The sequence below is a fragment of the Plectropomus leopardus genome, chromosome 1 (assembly GCF_026936395.1).
Source record: "Plectropomus leopardus strain MGB_pleo_1.0 chromosome 1, ASM2693639v1, whole genome shotgun sequence".
NCBI classification, from domain to species: domain Eukaryota; kingdom Metazoa; phylum Chordata; class Actinopteri; order Perciformes; family Serranidae; genus Plectropomus; species Plectropomus leopardus.
The window spans coordinates 1,444,103-1,470,627 of NC_142176.1; the positions used below are offsets into that span (position 1 = coordinate 1,444,103).

Sequence of the window (26,525 nt, forward strand, 5' to 3'; positions counted from 1 at the left end):
CGCTCACATTTTGTAACACCTCCCATCGCTCCCACACACACACACACACAGAAACACACACTTGAATCTTGAACCATGTCAGAATTTGTAGAGTTTGCTGATTACTTTACACTTACTTAAATATTATTGATCTTTTTTATAGGATGTTAGGATTAATTTTTTTTATACCTGGTTTGCTTCATTTCAAGATAATCTCAGAGGCAGCAGAAGCAGTAGGGTCGGCTGCAGACAGCCAGTCAATGTCGTAAACATTTTTACTTTTGTTAAAATAAAGCATGCTTTTTGTTTCCACTTATTGATTTTTCAAAGAAAAGTTTGAACTTCTCTGACCTGTTATGGAAACGGTCAACACGTGTGCCGTGTAATGACAGAACATGGTCCTCTAGTTACGTCTGGTGGTTTTTGGTTGCCCTCTTATGGACATAATGCACAAAAATCATCATTTTGGCCATTTTTGACAGCTGTTCTTTTAACATCAAACATAAATTCTGATGTTTGTTCATAAAAGAATTAGATCTGAAAAAAATGTGTAAACTTTGGTAAAATGAAAACATATTACAGATATCAGTTTGGTACAATCCGAGTTCCTGTAGATCCGTTTTAAAAGGCATTGAATTTATTTATCTAAAAATAAGTCCGTTATTGATATTAAAAGTCTTAAATCAATCTTTCAAAAGTCTTATAAAAATACAAAAACATTTATCTTCTGTAAAAAACTGTAAAAATCTTAAAATAATAGGATGTATGCCCTTTGCGTTACTGTCATGCAGATCAGGATTACTCTGATATTTTGTTTCCGGCCGTGAGAGCAGAGGATCCACTGTCTGCTGGCTGTCATTGTACTCTGGACGACTTTGGGAGGTGTGAATTCAATGAAAATTGGCTATTTAAGCAAGATTTCACAGCATGTCTGAAACCGGTACAAAGCAGTGAAAAGGAGGCTTGGTGTATTTTATGCTAAAAGTATTTTCAAATGCAGCGTGATGCGAATCAAGGCAGAAAACCCGACAACAAATGCAAAGAATTTCCCCCCAAAAGTCCCAAGAAATTCATTTTTATTCATTTATATTAAGTTTGGTGATTGAAAAATCAGGCTTATTTAGTTTAAGGTCGAGTTGCATTAAAAAATTCTTAAATCTAATTTCCCTTAAGCTGTAGGAGGCCTGTACACTTCAGATGACACGATAAATCACTGAAAAACCTTTATTTAACCAGAATAGTTTTTCACTGACAGCAGTGCTCCACCCTGCGTCACGCTCTCTTATTCTGCAGTTTGATAAAAGATTGGAAATCTGAAATTGTCAGTCAGCAGACCGTCCTGTTCTGAATTATCTGATGGTTTAATATATAAAGGGCGCGCTGACCTTGATTTCCTCGTCTGCTTTGATACCACAAAGATCCACGAAAATGTTTGTTTCTTAATCTTCTGTCATTTGATTAAGTGAAGAAGCAGTGTTGAATTTTTCTAGGTCAGCACAGTGAAGAATCTTCGAAATTAGAAACTATTGATAACCTCAAACTGTAGACTGTTGTTTTATAGAAGTTTAGCACGGGCCTGCGGAAACTGCTCATGACAAGCTTAATATTAATATTTTGTGTGGTGTGGCCTCATTGTTTTCAGGACTGATGGCTCCAGAGTGACATGCCATGGCTTTGATGATCCCCCCGGTGAAGCTCAAATGGCTGGAGCACCTCAACAGCTCATGGATCACGGAGGACAGCGAGTCGATAGCCACGCGGGAGGGAGTGTCGGTGCTCTACTCGAAGCTGCTGGCCAACAAAGAGGCGGTGCTGCTGCCCCAGCAGGTGCTGTGTCTGAAGGGCCCTCAGCTCCCGGACTTTGAGCGCGAGTCCCTCTCCAGCGATGAGCAGGAGCACTACCTGGACGCGCTCCTCAGCAGCCAGCTGGCTTTGGCCAAGATGGTCTGCTCCGACTCTCCGTTCGCCGCCGCGCTGCGCAAACGTGTGCTGGTGCTCCAGCGCATCTTCTACGCACTTTCCAACAAGTACCACGACAAGGGAAAGGTCAAGCAGCAGCAGCACTCCCCAGAGAACAACTCGGGCTCGGCCGACCTGCACTCTGTCAGCGAGCGGCCGCGCTCCAGCACCGACGCCCTCATCGAGATGGGCGTTCGTACGGGCCTCAGCCTTCTGTTCGCTCTGCTGCGGCAGAGCTGGATGATGCCTCCTCCACCCGGCCCTGGCGGAGGTCCCGGAGGAAACATAAACTTGTGTAACGATGTCATTCACACAGCCATCGATGTGGTCAGCTCCCTGCCGCCGCTCTCTCTCGCCAACGAGAGCAAGATCCCGCCGATGGGCCTGGACTGCCTGTCCCAGGTCACCACCTTCCTGAAGGGGGTGACCATGCCAAACTCCGGGGCGGATATTTTAGGGCGGCGGCTGGCCTCGGAGCTGCTGCTGGGGCTGGCCTCTCAGAGGGGCTCGCTGCGCTACCTGCTGGAGTGGATTGAGATGGCGTTGGCTGCATCAGCCGTGGTCAGCGCCATGGAGGACAACAAGGTGCTACAGAACCAGGAAGGGCTCATCGGATATGACTGTTTCATGAACATCCTCATGCAGATGAGACGCTCTTTGGTAAGGAAACTGTTGAATTGAAATTCATTTTGAATATGTAAAAAAAAAGGAAAGGAAAGAATGAACACATAAACATACACAAACATACAGACATCCGAAAAAGAAACGGATTAAATCCCACCCACCTTTCTCCATCAGCCACTGAAAAATCGTTGACCTGTTTCCGTCTTTATATAGATTAAAAAATCAAATCATGTCCTTGTACATCTTTTTAAATTGTCTCATGTTTGAACATTGCTTTAACTCTGTCTGTAAACTATTCCATAATTTGAAACCACAGATTGAAATATAAAAACACTTTACAGTTTAAATTCTCCCTTTAGATTAACAGCAACAATAATACTGGAAGACTGTAAGTTCATTCAGTGGTTTAATTACTCAGAGACACAGTAGACGGCTGCTCGTTGCTCTGTGCTGTCCATAGTTTCCTTTTTATCAGATATTTTCAATCTTTTATGAGTGATTCATTCATCACTTCTGATCATTTATTCATACTGTGCAGATGTGTTTTGTGTATGGATGTGCGATGTTCACAGTGGGATATTTACTGACGTTATGTTGTAGAACAAAATGTGAAAATCTCTTCGACTTATGATAACTACAGACCTCATTTCACACATCCAACCAAGATCACATTTAAAAATATGTTGACTCCAAGACGAAGGAACAGGAAGTGTGCAAACATGTTAACTCATATCCGGGATTTAGGACTCATTCCTGGACCAGTGTGTTGGGGTCTGTTACAGGCAGGGTGTCTGCAGGTCCTTGAAAAGTCCTAAATTCTGTAAATTTTGGGCCCTGAAAGTCATTAAATAACCTTTTATTTAAAATTCTCAAGTCCTTATTGTAACAACCATCTTACCTAATTTAATTTATCCATCTTTTGATTTATTTTCATCATAATGAGTCAAAATCTTTTGTGTGAAAGTCCACATTTCGGATGAAAAAAAAACCTTTAACCACTGAACCTTACACTGTGTTTTACATTATATACCTACCTGTTGGCAAAATGTCAGTTAACCGAACTCGCTCAAATGATTATCTTCTACATGAAACCCACCTCTGCACAGGACCACATATATACTTTTATACTTCATTTAGTTGAAAAATGATCTTGAAAAGGTCTTCAAATGCACTAATTGCCATGCATGTTGTAAACATTTGTGTGTGTGTGTGTGTGTGTGTGTGTGTGTGTGTGTGTGTGTGTGTGTAAAACTGTCTCAGGGCTCGTCAGCAGATCGCAGCCAGTGGAGAGAACCAACACGGACCTCTGATGGCCTGTGCTCGTTGTACGAGGCGGCACTTTGTCTTTTTGAAGAAGTAAGACTTTTTTGTGTTGTTATACTGTATGTTCACGGCACCTCAACATGTTTATTGATTTATAGGAGTGGTCAGCCTTCTTTAACATGCAAAAAACAAGTTAATCCTCTAACTACAAAAATATCACTGCTGTCGGGCGCAAACCTCCTATGTCCAAGGATCCAATGGAGATAGGAGGTTTAGTCACAAGCTTTTTTTAAATACATTTAATTGGTTGAGAAATAGTAAAACCCACAGTTTCGGATAGATGATTGATGTCTTTTGGGGAAAATACTTATTTCAATACGTGTAAGACTGTCTCGAGCAATGTATGTAAACATTGCTATGTAAGTATATGTGTGTTTTTTGTCCTTTTTAAAAAATGTATTTATTATTATCAGGATTATTTAATTTTATTTTATTTTATTATGTGTAATTGATACGTGTTTGTCAAAGTTTTTCCTTCTTTTGAGAAAGCTTTTGTTATTTGGGATGGGAGGGATTTATTTGGGCTTGTGAATTTTGTTCCAAATGAGCAAAAAAGCCAGTAAACATAGTTTGGGAGGAGAAAAAATGTCCGGAGCGGCTCTTTAATCGCGTCCTCTTCTTCCAGGTATGTCGAATGGCATCCGACTACTCTCGCACCTGCGTCAGCCCAGACAGCATCCAGACCGGCGAGGCCCCCGTGGTGTCCGAGAGCTGTGAGGTTTACGTGTGGGGCAGCAACAGCAGCCACCAGCTCGTGGAGGGAACGCAGGAGAAGATCCTGCAGCCCAAGCTGGCCGCCAGCTTCGCCGATGCACAGACAGTAAGAGAAATCACGTGTCGTCCGTAGAGCCGAGTGTCTGCACGTGTGGAGAGAGGAAACATCTGTTATCCTGCATTCATCACTACAAGTGGTGTCAGGAGCTTCCTCCGGAAGTTTGCTGCTTTTGGCAAATTAGTTGTTGATTTTTCTGGAGATTTGTTTTCTTTAAATCATTGGTTTCACTGATCAGCGTTAAAGAAAAGTAAGCTTTACATAGATGTGACATAATATGCTTAAAATTCGGATTTCACTGGTTCTCCCTCAGAGAAACGGCTGCTGTATATCATATGTCATGCTGTGTATGATAGCCTAAAACAAGGACTTGTGCTCTTTTAAGTTCGGTGTACACTGTGAGATTTCGGGCTGTCACAGACGAAAGATGACCAACTTGAAAGAAATGTGGCTATATTTTTGGTTGTGGCCCTAAAACGGTGTTCCTCAGTCTTATGGTCTTAAATTTGGCACACACACAGCTGAGTTTCTGCTTCAGAAAAATAAAAAAATTCAGTCAGCTTTTTTAACTTTTTCATGCCTCTGCACTGCCGATAGCTGGAGCCCAAGGAGACGATCACGCAGAGATTTATCGCTAGATAAACGTCGCCAGCAGAACCATCATTTCCCTGTGGTACAGTGCACCTTGGCGGTTTTCAGGCGCACATAAAAGTTAAATATTTTAAACTTTTCTGCTCAAGGCGCGGCGTTGCACCGCTCGTTCCCAGCTGTTTTTACATATGCGCTTCTAAGGCGTTTTTGGTGTGGTTGCACCTGGCGTGGTGCGTCTCGGTGTGATCAGCCCCTAAGGCATAACGTTTGAACACGTAATATCAAGAACGCCTTCTAGAGTTGGACTCTAGAATGAAGTAAATTTGGTGGTCTTAGGTCAAAGGTCAAGGTCTCTGTGAGCTCATGAAACATGTCTTTGTCCATAACTCAGAGTTGATGTTTAACTGTGACGTAGTTTCATAGAAATGTTTGAAAGGGTAAAATGATTAAGTGTTACATGGTTAATGGGTCACATGGTATGCTGTGTCATGATGTAATGTGGCGTCCCTCCCTGCCTCCTGGGTCAGCCCGCTGTCACACGTCTTCTCCTGGTTTCTCTGCAGATTGAGGCGGGTCAGTACTGCACTTTCGTCATCTCTTCTGATGGCTCCGTTCGGGCGTGCGGGAAGGGCAGCTACGGCCGCCTGGGCCTCGGGGACTCGAACAACCAATCAACGCTCAAGAAGCTGACCTTTGAGCCGCACCGTGCCATCAAGAAGGTGTCGTCATCCAAAGGCTCAGATGGCCACACGCTGGCCTTCACCACGGAGGGCGAGGTGTTCAGCTGGGGGGACGGAGACTACGGCAAGCTGGGTCACGGGAACAGCTCGACGCAGAAGTACCCCAAACTGATCCAGGGTCCGCTGCAGGGGAAGGTACGATCTGACACACGGGATTTATTTTACTGTCATGGTGCTCACTTCACATTTCTATTATTTGAAATCCTGTAAGAAATTTAACGCAGCAGTGAGTAGCGATATTCTCCTCTTTTTTTTTTTTTTTTTTCAGGTAAAGTGTTCTTGCACCTGAAACTGTAATACAGTGTCATACAGCTGCGTTCTCCTGGGCCGTCCGCTTTGAAAATAGATAATAGTGTATAATAGATAATGTGCATTCAGTGGCATTGATAAAGTGTGGTTATGTGTGTGTGTTTTGTGTCAGGTGGTGGTGTGTGTGTCTGCTGGCTACAGACACAGCGCTGCAGTCAGTGAGGACGGAGAGCTGTACACATGGGGCGAAGGAGATTTTGGAAGATTAGGTAAGTCACTAAACTCATTATCTTTTACCCTAAAATAAAGTGTTCATACAATTCATGAGTTTTCATACAATACACGATCACAACACAAAAACAAGTGCTGTCAGATTTAGTGATTATTCAAGGTCCAACAGATTATCGGCCTCACTGATTATTGAGGACAATATTTGGCATTTTGATGAATATCTGTATTAGCATTTTATTTTAATGATCACCGATAAAATGAATTAATTTAAAAGTGCAAAGAAAGTGTGAGCATGGGAGGAACTTTTCCGTTGTTAAACCTCAGGGTGCTATCTCATCCTGAATCACAGCTGGGACAGTGAACCGTTGCACAGCTAGTCAACCTAAATACATACAGCTCTAAATCAGCACACACACAGCAGCACATTGTCTAACGCACAGAATATTCTGTATGTTATTAAAAACCTGTCCGTGTTCACGTTCCCCTCCTTTGTGCTTCGGGCTGTGAATGCTCTTTGTGATTCTGGGTCGTATAGGGGCATGTATAGAACAGATTGTGCGATGTGTACACTTGTGGGTGTTTCCACCAGGTTCCTTAAACTCGTCACACTTTTCAAGGCTGTTTTAAAATATCAAACAAAAGACAGATACACTGTCACCTTAGGATCGTTCTATTTTTGTAGTCCAAAATGAAACATTAGCTTCAGGCAGCATAAATCATACTGCAGTTTTTCTGACAGTTATTACAATTGTGCAAATGTGTTGCAATTTTAGTGTAAATGGTCATTTTTGCACTGAATTTCCAATAAAAAAAATTATGATGTAATTTTTGTTAAAGTGCTGCTGCATTCATGTGATGTTGGAAGGTCAGAGTTTCTGAGTTGGGAAGTCGTTCCTCCGACTTCACTGTGTTCAGTGGCTTTGAGGTCGTACAGTGAGAACAACATGGAGGCTACAGATGGGTTTCATGTTGATGCTGAGAGCATTTAAAGTTTGATAGTTGTTTCCTTTTTATATATTATATTTTTATATTTAATGTAGGTCATTATTACGATTTTACACGTAACCTAATCAAAAATTGATATTTAATTCTTGAATCAATGAAAAGTTTCTTCTCATTGACCAAACACTGACTTTTGCTGCCATGTTAATGCATTTATGATGTCAAGTCGGTGACTTATCAATGATAGTGTACTCTCCTCGCGTGTTTTATAGTTCAAAGTTTGTTTGCTTGTTGCAGCTAATAGATGCAGAAAGTAAAATGTGCAACTACTGAAAGTACTAGGACCAAAATAACCAAATATATAATTTACATCTTTACATCTTTGGAGGGCAGTTCGTGTGCTCATAACTCGTAAATAAGGTAAATATGGTCTTTTGGAGGAGCACCTGAAGGCAGCATGTGTAACAGAAACTTGATGCGCCTTCAGTCTTCAGAGAAACAGCGATTTTTTTACACATGGTTTGATATTTTCCATGCGTACACAGCTTGACTTTTTCATTGTTTGGGATTGCAGGTCACGGAGACAGCAACAGCCGAAACATTCCTACTCTGGTCAAAGACATCAGCAACGTGGGAGAAGTGTCGTGTGGCAGCTCCCATACTATTGCACTGTCGAAGGATGGACGCACGGTGTGGTCCTTCGGAGGAGGAGACAACGGTGAGGAAACTCTATTTGAAAATCTGTTATATATCTGAATATTTTATATTGGAAAAATAATTAATTAGGGAAAATCTAAATCTCTGAAATGAGCATTTTTAATCAGAGCCTTTTCCAAATTACGCACATGATGTAGATAATGTGCATGTACTTTTTTTCTCGACTGCGTGCAAAACATTTTTTGTTAAATTTACAGTATATTGAAGAATTTATAATGTATTTTTCTTGTATTTTATGTATTTAGGTTTAGTTTTCAAAATTTTAAACTGTTGCACATCAGTAGAGTGTGAGTATGTACTGATACAGCCTAAACAGAAACCATGTGTCGTCCTGCAGGAAAACTAGGTCATGGTGATACTAATCGAGTCTACAAGCCAAAAGTGGTGGAGGCCCTGCAGGGGATGTTCATCAGGAAAGTTTGTGCGGGAAGCCAGTCGTCTCTCGCCTTAACCTCTACAGGGCAGGTAGGACATCACTCCGACAGAATGAAACGAGTGGTTTGTTGAGAAGAAGTGGAGGCTTGAGGTTCCTGCACATTTCTCCAAAGGAGGGAATTTAATATGGATGTTTATGCATTCCTACCAACAGCTGGCTGGATATTGAAAGTCATATATTTTGATTTTAGGACTTGTTAATGTAATTGTAAATGCCAGGTTTTTGTCATGATGCTACTAAGTTTTGTAACAGGTCACCTAGTGGAAATAGCATGTATGTACTTTATTAATCAGGATTAGTTGCATTGAGATTCAAAATCCTTTTTTCAAGGGAGTCGTGCCCCAGACAGCAGCATAAGGACTTTAACATAAAAGAACAAACAGACAAAAAACACAGCAGAAAAAAGTTAAAACAATCAGCACACATATTTTTTCAAACAAAAGCAAACACCCTGTTTGCATCAAGAAAATGAATTTAGCAACATTCAGTGACCAGATGTGCATTCAATAGTTTAATAGTCCTTAATCCTGTTTAATGAGGCAGAACTGTCCGTAAGAATTTTCTGCTTATAAATCAAACTTTGTATTTACAACATTGCCACACTAAGTATTGATAGAAATTGTAAATAAAATAGGACCCAATATGAGGCCTTGTGGGACACCATTTTGTATATTCAAAATGTTATAAAACACAGTAATGGTGATTTGTGTTTCCTGTTTTCAGGTGTATGCATGGGGCTGTGGTGCCTGCCTGGGATGTGGCTCCTCTGAGGCCACAGCGCTCAGACCCAAACTCATCGAGGAGCTGGCTACCACCAGGGTGGTGGACATCTCCATCGGGGACAGTCACTGCCTGGCCCTGTCACATGGTAGGTGTTCATTTCTTTCTCGCTTTTCTTTAAAACGTGAACTTTTAGATGTTTGACTATAAACAGCTGTTCAGTGTTTCACGAAAGGCTAAATCTACAGCCTCAGTCAGTCACAGTGTGGATGTTAGTCTGCTGACACGGTCAGATCCTCTGTTTGTCAAACACGTGACAGAACTGTTGAAATAGCATGATGTAATAGCAAATACATGGACCATATTTGTTTTAGCTAATACTTAACTTAAGCGCCACATTAAATTAGGTCATATTTCATCTCAGTACAGATTCTACCTCGTTATTATACCTCGTTATTATTCAGTGTAATGTGCAGCATGAAAAATCTTCACAGCCATATCTAATTTTACTTCTCATATACTCAACCAGACAACGAAGTGTACGCATGGGGCAACAACTCCATGGGTCAGTGCGGTCAGGGGAACTCCACAGGCCCGATCACGAAGCCCAAGAAGGTCGTCGGCTTGGACGGAGTCGCTATTCAGCAGATCTCAGCCGGCACGTCCCACAGCCTGGCGTGGACGGCTCTGCCCAGAGACAGGTCAGCCGCCATCACAGTAAACACACTCACTGTAGTAAAGGTAACGTCGTCCATAACCCAAGTTTTACAGGAAATACTCACTTGGGGGGGAGTGTTGATGTCACAGCACCCCTGGTCCTCTGTGCTTCAGAGCAATTGCATAATATCAGTGAAAGGTCGGTCACTGCACGTGAATGTACAGCAGTTTTTTCCATCTTTAACTCTGTAAGACTGTGAGCTTCATGCTGTCTGTGTACTGACTTGCTTCGTGTGTCCGCAGATCATTAAAGTCATGAAAGGCGTTGAATTGATTAATCTAAAAATAAGACCTTCACTGGTATTAAATGGACTTAAAATTGCATTGGAAATAAGATTTTATGAATCTTTTTTTCTGACATTGCATTGTAAAATCTCAAAATGGTCAGCGACATCTACTTTTATGATAATATAATACAGTATATGTTCATTGTCCACTCTAAAAAGGATTGTTTTTTAAACATTTAACATAGACCATCTAACTTTTTCTTTTCAAAAGTCATGTTTGATGCTACAACAAATTTTGGGCAAAATGAATTTTTCCATCAATTTTGGTTACTGTAAAGAAATTGTTCTAAAACACAGTTCAAAGTGGCATTAAAATAGTCTTAAAAAGTCTTAAATTTACCTTGCCTTAAGCTGCAGGGACCCTGCTTGCAGCACAGACTCTCTGCTATTTTGGTCTCGAGAAAAGGTGACAGCAGTTGAAGTATTTATACTTCCACGTATTCTCATAAGGTTAGATTTAGATCAACCATGCAGTTTTTTTTAGATGAAAGTGGGATGTTATGTTTTCTTTGTTTACTGCGTGTCATGTGAATAGAGCAATATGTTGTTAGTATTCCATGAGGTGTATTTTATTTTGTATTTTATGTGCTGGAGTTGCCAAAAAGAGAGTCTCATTTTTTTATCCAAAAACAGCTTCTCAATTTATTTTTCAGTAGAAATAATAAATTGCATTATTTCTGTTTTGCCAAGTCCTACGTATTGCAGTTTTTACAGGAAATATATTTTTCACAGATGAAATACATGTATATTATGCCATATTATTAGTTATTATTTTTATGATTATGGTTATTTGGAGTGCTGGGTCACATTGAGGGGGACGTGGGTCGCTGTATTTTTTGTTTTCTTTGATTACTGTGATTATTTTGGCTCTAAGTTTGTGCACGATACAATAAGTTGATTCATTTTCATTAATTAATTTTGTTTGTGTGTTTTTGGATCTCAGTGAATCTTGTGTTGGCGTGTGAGACCAGGCCCGGCCTCAGACTTTTTGTTTGTTTTCCTGTAGTCGCTACAGGGTCTAATGAAAGCCTGTTGGGTTGCATTATGGGAAATGTAGGATCCATCGTTTCTTCTGCTGCTTAAAAGTCATATCTGTTGGCTCTGCTGTCTTGATTCTTTTCGAAATCTGTCTTTTTGAGTCCCCCAACTTTGTAATAGTGCTGTATTAAATGTCTGGAGGACTGCTTCAGGAGAAACCTTCAGTTAGTGAGCATGGGCAGACAGAGATGAGAGCATTCGATGAGGGAAAAATCTTTTTATTTGTTACTGTAGTTGCTTCAGTCATAAAATGAGCTGGTTTGTAGTGAAATGTGTTTCAGCAACAAAATATCCCTCCAGAATTTTGTTTTGATTTTTTTTTTAATTAATTCAGTGACATTCATGTTCATGTTTTCATGTACTCACTTTGGTTCTGTAGGCAAGTGGTGGCCTGGCACCGGCCCTACTGTGTCGACCTCGAGGAAAGCACCTTCTCCCACTTACGCTCCTTCCTCGAGCGCTACTGCGATGGCATCAACAGTGAAGTTCCTCCTCTCCCGTTCCCCTCGTCCAGGTGAGAGCACACAGCCTGCAAACCACCATCGCTCTTTGTTCTCCTCACCTGTGGAGTTCTGACTCTGGTTTATTACCTTGTTTTAATATTATAAGGTGCCTTCTATTTCCACAGGAGTATACAAGTAGAGAGAATAGACAAGGTCATGTTTTAACGGAGGAATAATGGAATATTTGTTGGTTTTCAGTACTGAACACAGGCTTCCTTTAACTAGGCAGGTTTCCGTTAACCCTCAAATTGCGCAAAATGAAATTGTGTACACAAAATAAACCCAATGGAAACATGTTCATAAAATGTTTATCGCCCGCCTCCTGTGTGAAGCTGGATCATGTGCAGGAACTGAATCGTTTATCATCATCATGGTGTATTACTTTAGTCTGCTGGTTGTAAATGCTGTAAATGCTCTTTCTTCCTCTTTCAAATCTAGATTGGTGTCAGATTATACATATCATATACATATTATACCATAACTGTGTTTGCAGGGAGCATCATAACTTCCTCAAGCTGTGCCTTCGGCTCTTGTCCAATCATCTGGCTCTGGCTCTGGCCGGGGGCGTGGCCACCAGTATCTTAGGTCGGCAGGCCAGACCGCTGAGGAACCTGCTCTTCAGACTGATGGACTCCTCGGTGCCGGACGAGATTCAGGAGGTGAGTCAGAAGTTCATCATGGGGATAAATACAGAATGCAGCGTAGTATTATATGATTTACTGATGTTGCATATCCGATATCACTGTGCTTACACTTACTGATCGCCTGAAACAACCCACATGCCCACACGCCCAAAATGCAGGTAAACAACGTCATGCAGCTACAGAAACAGAAGTGACAACAAGTCCGTTTGTAACCCCGCTCTGACATTGCAGCGGAGATTTGCTCTGCCGTTTCTAGTTTTGCTTGGACTGACTCTTCCCCCCATAGGCTCAAAAGGCAGGTAACTTTGGTATTTCTCCATCGTTCTCCCTATTTAACAGTCTAAAGCTCGGCTGAAATATTCATTATCGTGCATCACTGGTTATGATATCTTTATATCTCACTTAGGAGTCAAAGGGAATGATCTATCAATATCGACTGATATGAAAAAAATTATCGTGATAAGATTTTTTCCATATCGCCCAGCCCTAGACCATGGTACATCCTATTTGTCCGCTTACACTGCTGTCGCATTGGCAAGTATTTGATTCATCTTGGACTTTTATCCACATACGATTGAGGCCTGATTAGGATCTGAGGATATCTGATTCCATGTGTTTTTCTCCTGCTTACACGGTCGAGACGCATATCTGAACTGAGCCACATGGGAGAAAAAAATCTGAATTGGGTCCCTTGAACCATGTAGTGTAAATGCAGCCTAAAAGTTGCAAGAGTGAAACAAGGCTTAGTAAACAATCGATTTTAAACATAAATTACGTGTTCCAGCTGACATATAACCCAAGGCTAGCAGAATCACAGTGTGAATCGTGTAGCTCGAGGCTGAGGTTTTTCCTGAGTCAACAGTCAACAGTGTGTGTGTGTGTGTGTGTGTGTAAAGGTGTTAAGTGTAAAGCTCAGAGTCAGGACTAAGTATAGCTCAGGGCTACGAGAATGCAGCGTGAGAGACTAACAGACAATGAGGCGCAATAAAAAGTGTCAGGACAACTGTGACACCACGTAAACAAACATAACATGTTTAAGATTAGGATCTCTGGATGAAGCAGCTTTTCGGGGAGTTTGTCCTCATCAGCTGTGAGGGTCTAAAGACGGAGATGTATCTACTGCAAAGCCCTCTGAGGCGAATTTTGATTTGTGATAATGGTCTTTATAAATAAAACTGACTTGACCTAATGATGAGTCTGCAAAATATAAACCTGAGCTTTCTTTTTTTTTTGTAGAAATACTGTAACTCTAGTAATCAGTGTGGAGTTGTGCTGATTTGAGTTGTTCTGCTTTTTATGAAAAACATTTTGTTCTTTGATCCATCAGCATCTGTGACATTAAGACAGTAATTTATTGAAATGTCAACAAGCTCTGAGTCTATGTGTGTATCTCTGTTTGTGTGTATCTGTGTGTGTGTGTGTGTGTGTGTGTGTGTGTGTGTGTGTGTGTGTGTGTGTGTGTGTGTGTGTGTGTGCGCGTGTGCGCGCGTGTGTGTGCGTGCATGCGCCCGTCCCCGTCCCATCAGGCGGTGATTGACACTCTGTCCGTGGGGGCGACCATGCTGCTGCCTCCGCTGAGAGAGCGGATGGAGCTCCTTCACTCGTTGCTGCCTCAGGGCCCAGACAGATGGGAGAGTCTCTCCAAAGGACAGGTACCCTCTGCCACACACACACACACACACACACACACACACACACACACACACACACACACACACACACACAGGGCTGCATTTAAATATTTAAAATGTAATTAGCTGCTTTTAACTTTTTCATGCCACTCAAGAACGAAGCAAGAACACCTTAAGAGAATTTCTTCAATTTTAGCACAAATATCTATTTGAGCTCAGCAATGAGCTGATTAGGATTTGGTGATCATAGGTCCAACGTTAGGGTCAAAGTGACCTTGTCTTTTTCATTCTCGTGAATGCAACACCTCTTAAGGGCCTTAAGGGATTTTTTTTTTAATTTGGCACAAACGTCCCCTTGAAATCAAGAATGATTAGAACTGTTACGTCACAAAACTTTTTTTCCCTCAGTTATGTCTTTATTATTTTCAGCATGTTCACAAATTCCCTGAAACTGTGCCGATCACATAGATCTTCTGTGCTGCGGGGGGACGATGTTCAGATTACAACCTTCCATTTAAATTAGGGCATGACTGTGGGTTAGGAGCCACTAATGTACATTAATGTACGTGAGGTTTGTATAAATTAACAGATGCTTCACTTGCTGCGACTTGCAGGCTAAAGGATTTGGATGGATGATGAATGCAGCTATTTCACTGCGAGCTGCTGCGTTAATGGGTCTCTGAGTTTGGTTGTTTGGTTGTGTGGATGGAAAATAGGCTGTGTTTGATTCTTCAGAGTGGTCGCTCACAGCCACAAAGTTTTGACCCAGAAGCCTCATAAAGAAAATACTCCATCTCTAACTCGTCCGTCAGTATGGGACTCCGTGTTCCCAAATCTAATTCCCGCTCAGTAGTCCAGCATAAAATCGTCTTGAGAATTCACCAGTACAGTACCAGTAATGATCTGTGTCACAGAATCGGGCCACATTTGCTTGTAAAATTAACGCAACCAAAGTCTTGCCAAGGAAGTGATTGAGCAGATTTTCCAAAATGTCAAACTATACCTTTACTAAGATTGTGTGAGCTGAGAGAGAGACGGGTGTGTGTCAGGCTGCTTGTTAGCTGTTGTGATACTTCATAGCTTGTAAAGTTAGAAAAACGGGGCTCGTTCCTTTCACTGTGTGTGTGTGACAGGTGCAGCAGCAGGATCACAAACATCTGAATGCCTACATTGAAAATCGAATACCTACCCAATTAACAAATAGCCGAATATTTGGGTCTAGTCCTAGAAAACAAGGTGAAGGGAGAAGTGTAATCATCCGCTGCGGACGGCTGTGATAACCCCAGCTGAGGACAACTTTTATCATCGGTCAAACTTGTTGAACTTGCCTGAACATTGGCCTTATTTCCCCGATTACTGAATTCCTGATAAGCATCCGGTGACCGATGGTGGCCTCAGGATGAACCTCGCTGTGAACACGTTTGATATCAAGTTATTGTTGGATTCGTTTTTATTGAAACGTGTGTGTTTGTGCCACAGAGGATGCAGCTGGACATCATCCTGACCAGTCTGCAGGACCACACCCACGTGGCCTCGCTCCTCGGTTACAGCTCTCCCGCCGACGGCCCCGAGGTCCTCTCCTCTGGCCCGGGCTTCACGGCGTCTCCCGACCCTACGTACAGCGCCACGGCGGGCCACCCCGACACCCACCTGGCTGAGATCCTGATGAAGACGCTGCTCAGGAACCTGGGCTTTTACACTGTGAGTGGATGTTTGTTTCAGCTCTAGCAGAGAGTGCAGAGTGTGTTCTTATTGATTTTACTCTGTGTGTGTGTGAGTGTGTGTGAGTGTTACTCAATAACAAACCATTATTTGCGGGGTCATTATAATCTATTTAGGATTGACAGTAGCAGACGTTACTCAGGAAGGAAGTCATCAGAAAGTCAACATACATAAAGCGCCGTTGTTGTGCTCCAGCGTCTCTGCGTCTCGCTGGCTGCTCTCAGTGTCAGAGCTCTGCAGGCTGCATGACTCATGATTTATCCTTTGTTATCATCACCTGCTGCCTTTTTCCATCACCTGCAGCTCGCTGCTGCACCTTGCTCTCTAAAGAGGGCTTTTTATTGATTGTACCACACACACACACACACACACACACACACACACACACACACACAGGCTGTGTGCTGAGGTGTGTGTTATTATTCAGGCCTTAGCAATGAATGATGATTAGACTGCAGAGCTCTCTGCATTTGAGTCACTCCTTTTGTGTTCGCTGCCTCTCGCTGTGTTTTTTCATCCTTTTCGTCATCTGCAGAGCTCTGGTTTCTGTTTCAGGGAAAATCACATTTTGATAAAGAAATTTAATATAACAAAAACCAGTCATGATATTTAGGTCTTCTTAATTTGACAGCACTAAGAATCTGATCACAAAGCAGGAGGTGGAACAAAACATGGTTCTGTGTAACTCAGAAGAAAACTCTAATGTAAGATGCATCCTCAATAATCAGCTCGTGCTCGTCATTTGTAGGAGTACATGGTAACTAATTCCCAGTATAAAAATTGCAAACGTGCCTCAGGAGAAATAATGCAGATACATTTGAGTGGCTAATTTGAAAAGGATTGCAAAATCTGGCCATGAATGTCATAGAGTCTGCAGGCCTTCACACACCGGGGGCTTTGGGGTTTTTTTTACCTACAATGAATTTGCATGTCAGTATATTTTTTCGAACTGTTTTGTTTTTTTAACAAAATACTTGACACATCTATTTTAAAACAGGTGTGAAGGAGAGCGATGAGCAGGACACTTCAGAGAGAAAAAAAAATGTATTGCAATGTTTTGGTAACAGTGCAATAAATAATTCATGAAGATTATGATGATTTGTCATACTTTCAGTGTGTAAAGGTGTGTAAATTGTGGTTTTCCGAACATTTTCAGCTTAGAAGAAAACATCTTTCCGTCAGTACACTTCAGTACAATTCAGTTCAATCCAGTTGATTCTATGAAAATCCAAGTTAACATTTGATATTTGTGAACTTTGTGAAATTATCGATATCTGATTTCTGCGTTTGTGTTTTGCAGGATCAAGCATTCGGTGAGCTGGAGAAGAACAGCGATAAGTTGCAGCAGGGGACGTCGTCCTCCGACAGCAGCCAGCCGGCTCACCTGCACCAGCTGCTGTGCTCCCTGCAGAAGCAGCTGTTAGCTTACTGCCACATCAACTCTGTCACTGAGGTTTGGACACTCGGCTCTGTTTGCTCACACACACACACACACACACACACACACACACACACACACACACACACACACACACACACACACACACACACACACACACACACACACACACACACACTCGGTGCCAATAAGATCCTATGATTTCTTGCAACATTTTAGGGATTACAACATGTTTCAACTTCAAAAAGGGGACGCTCCCCATGATGTTCAAGTCATTTACTCTTTATTGCACATCTAAGTTCAGAACTCACATGGTCCTTTTCATGAGGCATGAAATGACATTAAATCTTGAAAAAAAACAAACGAAGTAATCAGTTGTTCATATTTATAAATTCACAGGATGACCAGAGTTGAGTTTTGAAAATGCACTTTATTAAGTTTTGTAATGTTTTTTCCTGCAGAACTCCAGCAGCGTGGCGTTACTCCACAAGCATCTGCAGCTCCTGCTGCCTCACGCCACAGACATCTTCTCCCGCTCTGCGGCTCTGATAAAAGAGAGTTCGTGGAACGGAAACATACGAGAGAAGCTGCAAGGTGAAGAGGATCAATTATTCCCTTTACGCCTCCTCGTTTCTCACTCACGCCTCCTGTCCTCCACTTCTCTCTTTTTCTCATAACATACTTTATTATTCTGTTTTTATGTTGATCTGTTAGAGTTCTGGGACAACTCTATTGTTTTTAACAATTTGTCTCATGCTACGAACTCTAAGACGGTGCAGATTAAAATACACAAAAACCAAGTGGTCTGCAGATTATCGGCCTGGCTGATTATCGGAGCCGATATTTGGCGTGTGTCGATTATCTGCATCTGTGTTTTATTTTAATGATCGCTGATAAAATTAAAGAAAAAAGTGCGTGTTACATTCAGCAAACAGCAGGGAAAGCAGTCTGCAGCGAATGCAAAGAAAGTGTCAGCGTGAGAGGAACATTTACTTTGTTAAACACCAGGGAGCTTTATTTATTTACTCTTTTCATTTTTATTTAAATTTTAACAGAAGTTTATAAAAAAGTTGCAGAGAACTTTCTGTATTTGATGTTGAAAGTTTTGATTAAACATTTACTAAAGGCATTTAAACAGTTTTTTGCTGCAGTTTGTTATATTCCAAATTCTGAGTGAGTCTGAGTGACTTTGTAAGAAATGTGTAAATGTGTATCAGTTCCAAATATCAGTTATCGGTCTCATAAAGTACTTTTTATCGGTATTGACCCTGAAAAAACGACCGCTGTAAAAGAACATATAAATAGGTTACAGACTGTTATATTAAACCATTGGACATTTATTTACAATAAAATCAATATCTTTTCATACCCTGCGACCTCTTTTCCACTTCAGATCTGAATCTAAATACTAATAATCTGAAGTCATCTTTCATTTAATGTTTCGTTTGTCATTACTGTTGTTTTAAATCTAAAAATACCGTCGGTGTCTCTGTCATCTCCAGATGTGATCTACGTGTCAGCGGCAGGCAGCATGCTGTGCCAGATAATCAACTCGCTGCTGCTGCTCCCGGTGTCGGTGGCGAGGCCTCTGCTGAGCCACCTGCTGGACCTGCTGCCTCCTCTGGACCGCCTCAACAGGCTGCTGCCCGCCGCCGCCCCGCTGGAGGACCAGGAGCTGCAGTGGCCTCTCCATGGTGAGTACGACACAAGAAAACAGTTTCCAACATCAAATCATCAAATCATGGACAGCCGAGTGGCTACACGCTCGGTTTTTCCCCGAAGCTTCAAGTTTGTTTTGTGCACTTTTATCACCACATAACAATATTAAGGCTGGTTTATATCAGTAGAGATCAAGAGCTCATTTGCTACACAATAAATCTACATTGTTGCTGTTTGTGTTTTTTCTTTGAATGAAAATGAGGCTTCTTATAAAAAACTAACAGAGGTCTTTTTCCATCATTGCTCTGTAGGTGGATCTGATTCTGTTTAAAGATTTAGCATCTTAATTTCAATGTCCCTCATGGATTTTTGGTTTTTGAGCCTTTGCCAAGTAAGCTACACATGTAAATTAGGGCTCTTATTTTTAAAGTTTTCTATAAAAAACATGACTTTAAACTTTATGCCACACTGTCAGTGTGAGCAGTGAGTGGCGGCTGCCTCGCTGACCTGCTGCTCAGCTTCCTGCTTCTTTAACAACTGTATTTTTACACTTAAAAGACGACAATTAGTTTAGTCATCAATACTCATTTCTGGAGCTGTGCAGCCGCTGTATTGTCAACAATTTAAAAAAAACCCTTGTATCAAACAGAAAAGGTTGAGTAAAAACTGAAATATTTACATTTTATTCTCAGAATTAGGAGATTATTGAAAGGTTGCTGGGAACTTGTATTTGATGTTGAAAGTTTCAGTTTTGATTAAAGATTTGCCAAAGGCGTTTAAACAGTTTTGTGTTGGTGTTATTATAAATGCATATCGGTTCCAAATATCAGTTATTTGTCCCTTTAACTATTAATCAGTATCCGTATATCCAATATTGACAGATATAGTCAATACATAGGTAGTCTATGACAGATGAAGACATTGTTACTGTAGTGAAAGTTGGTACACTGTCAACAGGCTCATCAAAAGTCTTTCACTGTCTTTTATGCCTAAACTTTTATCCCGAAACTGAATGTCTACTTGATTTTTCTGGGCAGCAGCATTCACGCCGTCCTTCCTCACGGCACCTTTTCTAACGTTGCAGGTACCTCTGACTTTGCTGAGCCGGCCTCGGGGATGTCCCTGCCGCAGCCGGCGCTCTCCTGGGTGTGGCTGGTGGATCTGGAGAGGACAGTGGCCCTGCTGGTGGGCCGCTGCCTCGGGGGGATGCTGCAGGGAGCGCCGACCTCGCTGGAGGAAATGGACACGGCTTACTGGCTCAAAACGCCGCTCTTCAGCAACGGCCTGGAAATGGACATCCCACAGCTCGGTAGGACGGATGTGACGGCTCCACCTGTTTTATTTATCTATTTATCTTTTTGATGAATGTGTTCCCTCTTTTGTGGTTTGCTTCCATTATTCATGTGTTGTTTCCCTTCGTGACTCGCTGAGATGATGAGTTTGTTCGCTCGTGTCCTGCAGACACCTGCATCAGCTCATTACTGGAGGCAGCGCTGTCGGGGAATGAAGAGCAGAAGCCTTTTGACTGCACGCTGCGTCCTGACTTGAGTGTCCTGGTGGATTTGGCTCTGTGTTCCTCTAAAGAACCTGCAAACAGCCTCTGGATCAACATGCAGGACTACGCCATCAGCAAAGGTGAGCTTTCTGGCTGGAATATATTCTGTTGTCTGTGCTGGAGGAATTCGTGTAGAGACGTCGCTGACAGTGTTTTCTGTTGCAGACTGGGACAATGCGTCTCTCAGTAATGAGTCCCTGTTGGACACAGTGTCCAGGTTTGTGCTGGCAGCGTTACTGAAGCACACGGGGCTGCTGGGCCAGGCCTGCGGAGAGGGCAGGTACTGTCACATCATCTTCATCATACGTCAAATTAAACGCTCCCACACTGACTCATAGTACCATCGTAAATCAAACATCGCATGTCACGGGTGTATTTTTATTTTCCCATCAGGTACCAACCATCTAAGTCGCTTGCAGAGGTCTATCGCAGTGTTTACAAGGTACGAAACCGGCTGCTGGCCTGTAAGAACATGGACTTCATCCAGACCAGATCTTCTTCCCGTGAAAGGAGGGTGAGTTAAAAACAGCTAGAAACACACATGCTCACATTTGCATTCAGTAATCTGCATCTTATTAAAGCCGGGGTGGGCAGATATTTTTGGTGCTATAAAGGGCTGCCCCTTCACTCGACTGAGATTGCTTCAAGTCAAATCACAACAGATTCAGGGTATATTTTAAAAACATCAACATTTATTCTGAAATAATAAATAAAAAGATAATTATCGGCTGTCCCTTAGTTGCCTGCCGACTTGCAGGAGAGCTCATGCCTTTCTCTCTTTATTATTTTTGTTATTTGAACTAATTGCTGGTGTCTGTTAACATAAAAGATATAAACATACATATAAAATAACATAAAAGCAAGCGGGTAAATACAGAATAAATATCCCATGTGCCACATTTTGGTCCCCAGATTTTGCTGCAGAGTGAGCACTCTTGTCTTTCATGCTGCTCTTTGGTACAGGGAGCTGTGGACGTGCAGGCAGCGACACAGAGGAGGAGAGAGGAGAGACCTTCTGCTTAAAATTGTTTACAGCTCACATTAACTTAATACAACAGTCTCTGGCTTTGGTTTGATTTCTAGTGTTGGCAAAAAAAGGTCCGTCGGCTTTAGCTTGCGGTGAGTTTATAAAAACAAGAAGACGATTGAGTGCTCTGACTTCTGACTTCCAGCGACGCTTGATGATGAAGCATTCAAACTTCAGGAGGATGTTGATTGGCTGTTTGTCTGAAACGTGATGCGTCACGTGCGGCTGTGGCGTCACCGTTCTCACAGGATCCACACGTTGCGAGTTTACACAGCGAACAGAAGGGGCGGCGTTTTCAGCGTTGCCATGAAAATGGCTCCAAAGGTTTACGTAGGAGCCATAAATTAATTTAGAAAGGAAAGAATTTTGTAAAATTAATACTGATCTGAAAGGAGTTTGTATTTTGGTTACATGTTTTTGTTAGTTTTTTGGAATATTATTATTTATTAGTTGGAAGAGTTTGGGTGACATGGATGTGCGCGGTGACGTTAATAATCTATATGAGTACCTGTCTTTCACCTGTGTCAGGTGGACAGGAGAGAGGAGGAAGTGGGTTGCCGTATTTTTTGATGGCCGCACTTTTCTTTTGATTGCTGTGATTATTTTGACTCTAATTTTTACTCTCCTTTTTGTTAATACATTTTTTGAACGTATTTTGTTGGATCAGCGACTCATTTGTTGGTGTGTCAGACATTAGACCAGGCCCATTGTCAGCCTCTCAGCGAGTTTTAGTGTGTTTCCTGTAGTCGCTATAGTTCATGGGGGAGTTTTGCCCGGTGACGCCAAAATAAAACTGCAAACTCCAGCTTTAACGAGTCTTTCAAACTTATTTTTTTCCTGTTGTGATGAAAAGTGTTCTCTATAAATGGACGCACAGGTGAAACAGCAGGATTTCCACGTGTACTCATGATGTCGTTGTGTTACACTCGTTCAGATTTCAGACAATCAGGACTCTCTGGACATGGACCCTCAGGAACACTCGTTCACGCGCACCATCGACGAGGAGGCGGAGCTGGAGGAGAGAGCCGACCGCGAGAGAGAGGAGGGCCACCAGGAACAAGACGACGAAGAGGAGGACCGCGAACACGAAGTGATGACGGCTGGAAGTGAGTACACCTGCCTGGAGTCCAGCGTTTACCTGCTTTCAGTGTGCAAATCATTAGGACGATGAATTGAATAGATGTTTTTTCAGGTTGTTTCCTGCCTGCTGCCTTTGATCCTCAGCCCTGAAATGCTCAACAATACGTTTGTGCCGAATTTGCTTTGCTCTGTATCCTGATGAATGTTTTTTATGTGAAGTTTATTCATTCAGGAGGTTTCTGGTTTGATATAATTTATATAATGTTATACAGGGTGGGGGCTGTGACTTTTTTATTCATAATGAATAGAAAACACCACCTTTTCTACTTGAATGTCCCTCACCTCAGCCGAAATTAAAAACACAAGTCCTTCCTCAGTGCTGACAGTTAAAACAAAATGTCTGACCCGTTTTGCTGCAGCCCTCCCCCTCATAAATAATGCACAGTCCCTAACCAGCGAGAGAGGCCGGTGCGGTGACGAGGAGCACTCGCAGAGTCCAGTTAAAGTCTGACTGAGATGTTTGCGTGACGGAGGACAAAGGATCGAGTCAGACTCCTTGAGCTTAATGTTGTCGATGCCAGTCAGTTAAAAAATCTCTGAGACTCGGATCGGGACGTCCGTGTCTGTTTCCGCATTTACTGAGTCTGATAAAACTAAAATTTGTTCTTTGTAATAATATAAAAACAGTAAAAAAAAAAAAAAAAGTACGGCTTTTTGATGCGTTGCTTTGGCATGAGCTTTGGTTCTGACCTTTGACCTCTGGTAGACCTGGAGTGTACCGTGTGGCTGCTGCTTGTCCTCTAACCCGGCATTTGTGTGTGTGTGTGTTTTATTGTGTGTATGTGCATCTTGCACCGCACAGAAATCTTTCAATGTTTCCTCTCAGCGCGGGAGGTCGCTCGCAGTCGGGACAGAGAGCGGGCCAGCAGCAGCACAGGACTGGGCTCCGGCTCCGTTTCCAGGAGCGGAGGAGGAGGAGGAGGAGGAGGAGGAGGAGGAGAGGAGGACACCGTCCTGTCTCAGGAGGGGAGGAGGGGCAGCACTGGTCTCCCCGAGGGTCAGGACCTGTACACGGCGGCCTGTAACTCTGTGATCCACCGCTGCGCCCTGCTGCTGCTCGGCGTCAGCCCCGTGCTGGGCGAGCTGAGCAAGCAGAACCAGGAGGAAGGTCAGACGCAGTCGGCCGCGGGGACGCAGGAGTGTCTGAGCTTCATGACCAGGTCAGAGCACCTCCGCACACTCAGGAGGGAGGAGGCGAAAAATCATCATGGTCATAGTCATATTACTGATTTAAATTTCACGTGTAAACGTGTACATTAGTGTACAAATACACTCATATACTCACACATTCCCACATACAAAAATAAAATAAAATCAACTGAAAAACTACAATAATAATAAAGGTTTATAAATTAATCGAAATACATAAATAATGACATAGATTTAAAAATAATAAAAATAATATGAATAATTAAATTTTAAAAAAATGGAATAGTAAAGTAATATAACAAACATCAAAGTAACTAAATCAAATGAGATAAATAAGATAAAATGAAATTAAATGAAGCAGGATCAGAACCTTCATATTGTCCATATAACATTTCCTTTTCAGTAAGTGATACATGTTTTTTTTTGGCCAAGAGGAATAGAAATGAGTCCCAAATGCATACAGACTCTCTCTGTTTACCTTTGACCATACATGTCAACCTCTCATGTCAGCCCAGCGCCTGTCATCGGCTCCTCTGTCATGTTATAAGAGATGGTGGTTCTACATTTTTCCAACATCATGCAATCTTACATGGAGAAGTCCAAAATCAGGAGTTTTTATTTGCCTCTTTGCTCCGATTAAATCTTTGGGGTATATTCACAGTATGAAGTATAATGAAATATTACTTGTAATGAATCCCTCTGTAGTGTTGATTCTGTGCTGTAAAAATATCTGGAGATGAACCGTGTTTAATGTCACCTTTTTCAGGCAGAGCGAAGTGTTAAAGGATAGTTTCACCTTTTAAAGCGACGCTCACATATGAACGCTCAGTTCTTTAATTATCAGTGTTCAGGCGGTAACCTGGAAATTCTTGACCTGCTTTTCGCCCGTTGAAGCATGTTTCATCTGTATGTTGATCTATATGTTTTGCGGTACACATTAACCTGGTATCACACTGAGCTTCAGGGCGTGTGGCGTGCTGCTGCAGTTAAAGGCGTTAACAGAACCTGTCACGCTGAATCCGTCATCACCTCGCCCTTTGTTATACTATCAGACATCCTGTACTTACAGCTCTGATCTGACTCCCCCAAAAAATCAGGCCTGACCCTACGCGAACCTGCACAGTGGTGGATGAAGTACCTGAAACCCAGACTTGAGTAAAAGTACAGATTTATTACCATAAAATCACTCTGGTAGAAGTTAAATTCACCTATTAGACCTTGAGTCCTTGAAAGACGCTATTTAAATCCAATCTATTATTATTATTATTATTATTATTATTATTATTATTATTATTACTGAGTAAAGGTCTTTAAGTAACTGATGTTTACTGTACTGAAGTATCAAAATTTATTTTATTTTATTAAATTGAGTTAAGTATTGAAAGTAAAAAAAAAATGTAAGTTTAAAAAAATTATGAGGTTAATTTTTTTGTAAAATACACCACCTTAAAAATGGAGCCTACATTACACTTGAAGAAAAATTAGGTGATTTTTAAGTGAGGAAACACCAAAAGTAAATAAATAAGGAAGCAGATAGAAAGATTAATAAATAACACATAAGAGGTAAATCAAAGGATAAAAAAAGAAAGTAAAATGAATAAATATGTAAAAAATAATAAAGTGATAAAGAAAGTAGTAAAACTGTAAACCAGACTGAAATATATAAATAGTCAAGAAATAAATAATGTTCAATTGAAAGCCAAACTAAAAGGTAGCTACATTGTTTCCATTGCATTATTTTTATTATTATTATTATTATTATTATTATTATTTATTTATTTATTAATATCTTTTTTTTTATATATCTTAGTTAAGTTATATTTGTGTAGTCGTGACATGAATCTGTGCGTGTGCGTGCGTGTGTGTGTGCGTGCGTGTGTGTGTGCGTGCGTGTGTGTGTGTGTGTGTGTGCGTGTGTGTGTGTGTGCGTGTGCGTGTGTCTGTAGGAGTGAGAGTCTGAGTGCAGAGAGCCGCTCGGTGCAGAGCAGCCCCAGTTACAGACTGATGAAGTCCAGGAGCGAGTCTGACCTCTCCCAGCCCGAGTCAGACGAGGAGGGATACACTCTGGTAGAGCGTGTGCACACACTCACACTCACACACACACATTCACACTCACACTCACACACACACACACACACACACAGATGGTATTTTTGTGTTTATTACAGTTCTCTGGTGCTGTGAAAGCTACGTCCGTCTTTGTGTTTTGTCTTTCAGAGTGGACGGAGAAACGTGGACCTGGACTTGGCGTTCTCCCACAAAAAGCGAGGTAAAGGCCGTCTGCAGAAAGCTCAGTCTCATGTTGCGAGTGTCGGTGATTCAGGTCATCAATCATGTGTCACTCTTGTCTCTCTGTCTTCTGGTTCCTGTGCGGATAGTTTATTTGCTTCTTTTGGGGCAGTTGAGCCCCAAACACAAGAGGAACTCCAAGCAAGTAAACGAAGGCATGTTTCCTTCTGTTGTTAGCTCACACCTCCATGACCGCGACCCCCCATCCATCTCTCATGATGAGGGCCTCGATCTGAGCTTTCAGACGCTTCATATTCGACCCATAGACCGCAAACAGATGAACAGACCACACAGATGAGCCTGTTGTACAAATAACAGCTCATTCTTCAGCTTCGAATGCTTGGCTACATCCACACTAATAATATGTTTCAGGTTTGAAATGCTGGCTCTGGCTATGTTTCCGGCTATCGTCCGCAGTACTGCGGCACTTTGGAGCCTCTAAATCGAACACCTTCAAAACGCTGCTGACCTCGTTTTAGTTT

The 26,525-nt window shown here is 41.9% G+C and overlaps 1 protein-coding gene across 5 annotated transcripts in view; it reads left to right on the forward strand.

Moving 5' to 3' along the window:
* Nucleotides 1-26,525, forward strand: part of herc1 (HECT and RLD domain containing E3 ubiquitin protein ligase family member 1) — an 84,193-nt gene that overhangs the window by 3,735 nt on the left and 53,933 nt on the right. For 4 of the 5 annotated variants that reach the window (XM_088077042.1, XM_088077193.1, XM_088077085.1 and 1 more), the window contains exons 2-25: nucleotides 1,622-2,598; nucleotides 3,823-3,918; nucleotides 4,511-4,705; nucleotides 5,812-6,123; nucleotides 6,410-6,506; nucleotides 7,985-8,128; nucleotides 8,465-8,592; nucleotides 9,287-9,431; nucleotides 9,813-9,984; nucleotides 11,705-11,839; nucleotides 12,322-12,487; nucleotides 13,999-14,124; nucleotides 15,583-15,804; nucleotides 17,126-17,278; nucleotides 17,686-17,818; nucleotides 18,727-18,918; nucleotides 19,968-20,192; nucleotides 20,345-20,518; nucleotides 20,604-20,718; nucleotides 20,832-20,952; nucleotides 22,400-22,571; nucleotides 23,408-23,765; nucleotides 25,701-25,821; nucleotides 25,972-26,023. In XM_088077042.1, coding sequence (XP_087933168.1) covers nucleotides 1,648-2,598; nucleotides 3,823-3,918; nucleotides 4,511-4,705; nucleotides 5,812-6,123; nucleotides 6,410-6,506; nucleotides 7,985-8,128; nucleotides 8,465-8,592; nucleotides 9,287-9,431; nucleotides 9,813-9,984; nucleotides 11,705-11,839; nucleotides 12,322-12,487; nucleotides 13,999-14,124; nucleotides 15,583-15,804; nucleotides 17,126-17,278; nucleotides 17,686-17,818; nucleotides 18,727-18,918; nucleotides 19,968-20,192; nucleotides 20,345-20,518; nucleotides 20,604-20,718; nucleotides 20,832-20,952; nucleotides 22,400-22,571; nucleotides 23,408-23,765; nucleotides 25,701-25,821; nucleotides 25,972-26,023 — 4,705 coding nt within the window. In that variant the 5' untranslated portion in view covers nucleotides 1,622-1,647. The remainder of the gene's footprint in view (nucleotides 1-1,621; nucleotides 2,599-3,822; nucleotides 3,919-4,510; nucleotides 4,706-5,811; nucleotides 6,124-6,409; nucleotides 6,507-7,984; nucleotides 8,129-8,464; nucleotides 8,593-9,286; nucleotides 9,432-9,812; nucleotides 9,985-11,704; nucleotides 11,840-12,321; nucleotides 12,488-13,998; nucleotides 14,125-15,582; nucleotides 15,805-17,125; nucleotides 17,279-17,685; nucleotides 17,819-18,726; nucleotides 18,919-19,967; nucleotides 20,193-20,344; nucleotides 20,519-20,603; nucleotides 20,719-20,831; nucleotides 20,953-22,399; nucleotides 22,572-23,407; nucleotides 23,766-25,700; nucleotides 25,822-25,971; nucleotides 26,024-26,525) is intronic. The other variant, XM_088077159.1, reaches the window with a different exon arrangement.